This window comes from Arachis hypogaea, chromosome 17, assembly GCF_003086295.3.
Source record: "Arachis hypogaea cultivar Tifrunner chromosome 17, arahy.Tifrunner.gnm2.J5K5, whole genome shotgun sequence".
In the NCBI taxonomy this organism is placed as follows: Eukaryota; Viridiplantae; Streptophyta; class Magnoliopsida; order Fabales; family Fabaceae; genus Arachis; species Arachis hypogaea.
In genome coordinates, this window is record NC_092052.1 from 24,492,139 (window position 1) to 24,499,019 (window position 6,881).

At 29.5% G+C, this 6,881-nt stretch overlaps 1 protein-coding gene across 1 annotated transcript; it reads right to left on the bottom strand.

Annotated features, from left to right (window-relative positions):
• Positions 1-2,196: 2,196 nt before the first annotated feature.
• LOC112763029 (inositol transporter 1-like) lies at positions 2,197-5,095 on the bottom strand. Its single transcript, XM_025808805.1, has 5 exons — positions 4,939-5,095; positions 4,596-4,666; positions 3,655-3,990; positions 3,120-3,227; positions 2,197-3,030 (listed from the first exon to the last, which is right to left on the bottom strand). Exons 1-5 carry the CDS (start codon positions 5,093-5,095, stop codon positions 2,197-2,199), a joined length of 1,506 nt encoding a protein of 501 aa, XP_025664590.1.
• Between the last annotated feature and the right edge of the window lie 1,786 nt (positions 5,096-6,881).

The following is a 6,881-nucleotide window of genomic DNA, read 5'->3' on the forward strand; positions in this document are numbered from 1 at the left end:
TATTATTAATCAATTGAAAGAGAGAATGAAAATTAATAAATTTAATTACAAAACTTGTTAAGATGTTAAATAAAAGAAAAACTTATACTACACTGTGTATTATGTATTAAAAATTATTATATCACTTCTAAAAAATGTTATTATTCGTCTATTACAGGTTTGATTATTTCAAAATAAATGCATATTTCGACCACTAACTTTTTATTTAAAGAATAAAGCATTCACCAATCATTCTAAGATATCGTATTGGTCCATACCAATCAAAGGTGTTAGACAAATTTGCCCTGTAATGGAATACAAAATAGTATCCAACTAATATGTCTGATATAAACGTCTCTTAAAATAGTTTGCAAAATACAGACTAATAAAACCCTCTGAAAAATCAAAATGCGTTCATTTTGTTTTTTAAAATTAGATCAACCCCTTCTTTTCTTTGTGTTTCCATATATTCCTCTCTCTTGTCTCTCAATTAAACTTATCCTAACAATACATCACTCGCTAATGGCAATATGTGTTAATTATGTGAAAAGGAAGTGTCTTGAAAAAAGGGCAAATTGTATTGGAGATTAGTAATTTTTAATTTGGCTTTTAATTTAATTAATTAAAAATAACATATCAGTAATTATCTTTAGAGGTTGTCAGATTATTAAAATTCGGTTGCTACCTCTGCATTATATTCAACAAAGATAAGCTCCAATTATTATGGGCACGCATGTCACAAATTTAAAATTATTTTAGAATTTTTTGTCAATAAGATTTTTCAAATACCATTTTGTCACCACCTAAATTTTTTGGGTATCAAATTGGTAATTATCTCTTTTTTTTATCTCCATAAACCTGCTCTCTCTTCTCCCTCAACAATTACAACTTTAAATCATATGAGCATTTTAAGGTGATATTTTTAAAATATACTCTTAATTATTAAAGAGAGTTTTTTTTAGATTGTCAATAAAGTATTGTTGTGAAAAAAATATTTTGTTATTTAATTCAAACTTAAGTAATTAAAATAGATATTTCATTGGATAAGTTTAATTACTCTATTATATGAGAAGATTAACTAGCCTATGATTATGCAAGATATATAAAGTGTGATTATTTTTTAGGTAAACAAGGAATAAACTACTTTTACTTTTATTAGCAATTCTTATAACATAAAGAAAACCTAAAATTCAAGGCCCATGCAAAACCCTTCTCCTTCTCAAAAAAAAAATCATTGCTTTAAATCCTTACTCTACTTTTATTTATAGATACAGATACTAAAATAGAGATATAAAAACACAAAATTATATTTGACAGATGAGACATAGACAGAAATATTGTATCTACAAATACTGAATTAATGTATTTTATGTCCTTTTATAAAATCACATAATCAAACGCAACCATATAAATCACATAGGACAATACATTAAATTATGAGTCAATAATGAATGTAAGTAGAGTTTATAATGAATATTATTATAGTGGTTATGACAGTTATATAATATTGACAACACTTAAATCTATTATAATAGAATAATCAAACTTGCAATAGATCAATAATCAAATTTGTTTACAATAATATAATAAAAATTATAAGAGGCCAGGATATATATGTTGGAATTCTAGGATACTTAATCCCAAGATCATTTATATTAAAACATTAAGAAAGATATCTGACAGTGGAAGTGTACCTACATTCATAATCACCATCTTGATTTGTTGTTCTTAATCTTAATGTGTGATTCTTTGTTCTTCCTCAACTAAAACTATCGAATCGTCATTTTAGGCTAAATAACAACTCTCTGATGGAGTAAGGGTTGCAAAGTGATTTTGGTATGTAGGAACCAAAATCTTGGAGTTTTATTTATACTTAGCTATTGGTTTCCATTAAACCCTAAGGGCCAAGTAAAATAGAATATCTTATTTTACTCTCGTTTAAACTCAAATCAAAAGTAATAATCGTTTAGTCTATTTAACATTTATAACCATAAATGAGATTAACTATATATAAGTCATATAATATGAAATAGCTAATGTGATTATAATTGATTACATGTATTGCCCACAAATAAATTAAAAATTATAATTTTCTAACAATATAATGACTCATTTTGTATACACATAAAACAATCAATAAACAATGATTGTTAATCAACAAATAACAATACATAAGAATGAAAAAGAGTTATGCAATAGTAATTACTAAAAACAAAATCATGTATTTGTTTTCTCAACCAGACTTATGTCGTTTTTGGCTTTTCCGTAGGCTTTTTCCTTCCAAATGTTTGAAACTTCTTCAAAGGTCAATCCTTTTGTCTCTGGCATGTAGATGATCACAAAAACAATTGCAACTATAGTGACTCCCAAGAGAATCATGAAACTCCCACCAAGCCCTATGGCATCAACTACTGAAAGAAAACTAATAGACATTATAACACTACAAATCCAATTCACAGTTGCAGACATGCCCCCACATATTCCTCTATACTCTTCAGGATAAATCTCTGAGTTCACTGCCCATGGCACAGGACCCATACCAGGGGCAAAGAATATGATATACAAAGCCAAACCAATAATCGCAAGCCAAGCATATACTTGACTGGCATTGTCATGTCCTATAATAAAGCATGCCACAGAGAGGATGGTCAAGGCTATAGCCACACCTGATAAGCTACCAAGAGTGAGCTTTTTGCGGCCTGAAGCGTCGATAAGATAAATTCCAAGAATTGTGCCACCGGCATTCAAGCCGGAAACAATGAGGGATAAGAACAATGCAGCATCATTTGATTTGAACCCAGCTAATTGGATTATTATTGGACTATAATACAAGACAATGCTAATACCGGTAAATTGCTGGAATGCTTGAAGTCCAGCCCCACATATAAATGCAACTCTAATTTCTTTTAGCTTGAACACATCACTGTAGTTAACTTTGACCTTATTTTTCTGTTCTTTCTCCAAGTGAAATTCGAGAATCTCAATCTCATCTTCTAAACGAGGTGATGGGTAAATCTTGGATAGAACATTAGCGGCTGCTTCTTTCTTATTCTGTAGGTTAAAGAAAAAAATTCACATACAAGAAGAATAACAATGAATTTGGAACATGTTTTACATGTATTGATATGTATAGGTTTTACCTTAAAATAGAGCCATCTTGGGGATTCGGGGAGGAAGATCATAAAAACTAATTGGACCACTGCAGGTGAGCCTGCAACTCCGAGCATCCAACGCCACGTACCTGGGACCTACATGTAAAAAATGATTTTATCAAGAAACTACTTTTACAAAAAACTCAAATTGATAGGAGGTGTATGATTGATTATATCTCTAACACATTCTTCTATCAAAAACTTATGGTGTGTTTGCCTTAATTTTTGCATATATATGTTATTTTTTCTCTTTTTATTTGTCTTATATTAAATTCTTTCTTTTGGAGTCGACAAGGTTTGAATTCTACACCTTTAAATTATAAAAACTACGATACCATGTTGCAAAATTACTTCGCCCAAGAATTTAAGTTTAAAGAAAAAATACATAAATAATTATATCTCTAACAGATTTTATTAGATATTATAAAATTATGATTGAGTATTTAACAATAAAAACTATTATTATTGTTGTTACTCTTGTTATTAGCAATCTAGTAGTGGTTAGCAAATTATGTATGCTTACCTTTGTCAAGCCATAATTGATGACAAATGACAAAAATTGTCCACCGGTAATCATAAGAGCATTGAAGCCAACTAATCCTCCTCTTATTTCAGATGGTGATACTTCTGCAATATAAACAGGAGCAGTAACAGAAGCTGCACCAACACCAAGGCCAACCAAAAAACGGCCTATTATAATAACATAAGGATTTGGTGCAATGGCCATGATAAGTGATCCTACGGCAAAACAAAAATCTGCCACTACAATAGCCATCTTACGCCCTAAAGCATCATTAATGTAACCGCCAATGGTAGCACCAAATATTGCACCAACCAAGGCCATAGCAACAATAAGTTCCTGCAAATATGAACAGATAAATACACACAAACATATGAAACATAAAAATAAAAAGTAAAATCTATGGTTATTATTATTATTATGATGACTATGATGGCTATCATATTTAAAAGAATTATTTGATAATAAAAAAATATTATTTTAAATTTTACAATACTTTACCGAAATTAAAGTTACTGTGTAGATGCCATAACAATAGATATCATATTATACGCCCAAGACAAAAACTAACATTCATGTATAGGTTATTGAATTCTTCTTCTTCTTTTCCTTGTCTTTTTCATAATTTCCAATCAATCCCAAAAAGCCTAGCATTGTTAAGTCTTAGTGGGTGTCTTATTCTTTTTCACTTAGGTCTTGTATTTGTAAGATTTTTTTTTCTTTTTGAGGCTTTATTTTAAGGTCATGTGAAAATGGTATCGTAAATTATTAGATGATTTGTCATGTTTGACTGAATAATCTAAGAGATTGCAATTATAGAAGTAGCCACCTTCTTTTCATAAATGCATAATTTTTTTTTCAATGTTGAGTCTTTCCTCAATTATCAAAAATAAAAACTTTTTATAGTCAAAGTGTGTGACTTAATAAACCTTTTTGCTTATTACCTGAAGAAAATAACTATTCTTGACCTGCTCGAAATCCTCTTTTATATACAAGAGGGCACCTGATATCACACCTGCATTCATTTATCGATCAAATAGAAACAAACATGAGCAATTGTGTGGGTATATATTTCTAAAAGAAAAATATATTGAAAAATTATAAAGTAGTCAATATTAATTGATTTTTTTATTGCAAATTTATTTTTTTAAACCTTTATCTTTGGAAAATTTAGAGTTTCATATTAGAATTGAATAAAGAGTTTAAAATTCAGAGTTTAAAATTTAGAATTAAAAAACTTACTGAAATTAGTTCTCTAATTGAACTCAAATGCATATATACACATACCAGTATCATAGCCGAATAAAAGACCTCCAATGCCAGCAGTGAGAGTAATTGCAACAATGTAAGAGTTTTGAAAAATTGATATTCTACGCTCAGGATGTTTTTCTAAGTAATTGAAACTTCCTGCTCTCATAGAAATATTCATATCTGCTGCAACCATTTTAGCTTGCTCCTTGATTATAAACTATGGTTATACATACAAGATGAGACATCATTTAATTTTATAGAGAATACAAATGCTTAGTTTGGTATTCTAGTTAGTTCTCTTTTATGAAAATTTGTTATATTTGAAGGCATTTTTTGTTTATTCTAGGTAAGACGGGCTAAAAATCCATCACTTGCAACAATGTACAAATACAAAATAGTCAAAAATGAAACTGATTAAAGATATTTACAACTATAGTAGGAAAGACAACTCTTCTATTGTTATAGCATGAGGTAAAATTAAATAATGAAAGGAAGAAGCGGTTTAATTTGTTTTATTTACTTTTTTTGATAAGTACTTAAACAATTACAAGGGTGTATTTGGACGGAAATGTTTATGTATTTAGTTAAGGATTTTCACTTATTTAAAATTTAAAAGTATCGTATTTATTTATGTTGCTCGTTTAAAAAACAAATTAATATTTGTGTCTTATTTAATTTTATTAATAATTAAATCTCAGTAGATAAATGAGAGCATTTTTTATTTGAATATGCAAAAAAACCGTGTGACTACGAAAGAAATTTAAATAATGAAAAATATTAAGTTCATCCTATGTATATAAGAACTCAAGTCTTGGAAAATATCTCATTAACTTACCAAATTGACTTATTTCAACATAACAAAAGATACAACAAAATTTCTTATTGGTCGATCGCGTCATCAAGTCCTATTATAACATGTTTATGTGATAATCTTTTTAATCTTTAGAAATGCTTAATAACTGCATTATTGACGCACAATTTAGCCCTTACTTGTTGTTATATTGAATTTATTTTAATTAAATTATTATAAATAATTAATGCCAATTGCCAGTTGGCCATGAAATAGGGATATTTTTTTTATTTGTCATATTCTCATGTCGAATACATTTCGCACACGACACATATCGACACTCGTTTGAGACTCATGTCTTTTGTGTTCAACCGTGTCTTAATAAAAAATAAAAAATTCTTCTCCGGACACAATTCGACACACTTAAATACCATCACGTGTCAGCATGTCTAGGCTTATTCGTAACATGTATTCTTGAAATGAGTTTAGAAATAGTATATATTATTAATTATTAAAACAAAATATATTTTATATATTTTATATAATTAAAAAAAGATATAAAAATAATTAAAAATTAATTTATATTTTAATATCAATAAAATATTAAAATATCATTTCAATTTTTCTAAAAAATACTTTATATTTTATATATATATCGTGTCCCCGTGTCATATAAGAATTTTAAATTTGCTTGTCCATGTGTCCCGTGTCGTGTCGTATCCCGTGTTCGTGTCAGTGTCCATGCATCATAACCAGTTGGTAATATTTTTTTTTCCAAAGCTAGTCATTTATTCATTTCATCAGATAAAATGAATATAGTGATGTCCTTTCCTTTGAAGATTTTGGCATTTCTTCCTCGCCAAATTGCCCAGACTAGCATCGCTGCCATCGTCAGGTCCTTCTTTTCTTGCAAGCTCACCCAATTCCAACCACCACAACTATGGTTCTTGATTGTCATTGACTATTGACACCACACCGAGGTTGGAGATTTGCCAAGCCTATTTCGCAAGGGGCAGAGCCAAGGGGGAAGAGTCGTCTCTCCCTAGCTAGCGCACAAGTCTTCTACATTTTGGAATCCGTCGTGGATGCACTGGACTGGAATCCCATTGTAAAGTAGCCTCCAGATGAAGATCTTAACTTTTGGAGTGCACCTCAAATCCCTTGGCCGGGATCCCCTCAATTTGGAAAT

Coding starts and splice junctions, on each gene's coding strand:
- LOC112763029 (XM_025808805.1), bottom strand. CDS start 5,095: ATGGTTGCAGCAGATATGAATATTTCTATGAGAGCAGGAAGTTTCAAT. Junction 3,228..3,654: donor TCAATTATGGCTTGACAAAG/GTAAGCATACAT, acceptor TTTTACATGTAG/GTCCCAGGTACGTGGCGTTG. Junction 3,031..3,119: donor CAAGATGGCTCTATTTTAAG/GTAAAACCTATA, acceptor TTTAACCTACAG/AATAAGAAAGAAGCAGCCGC.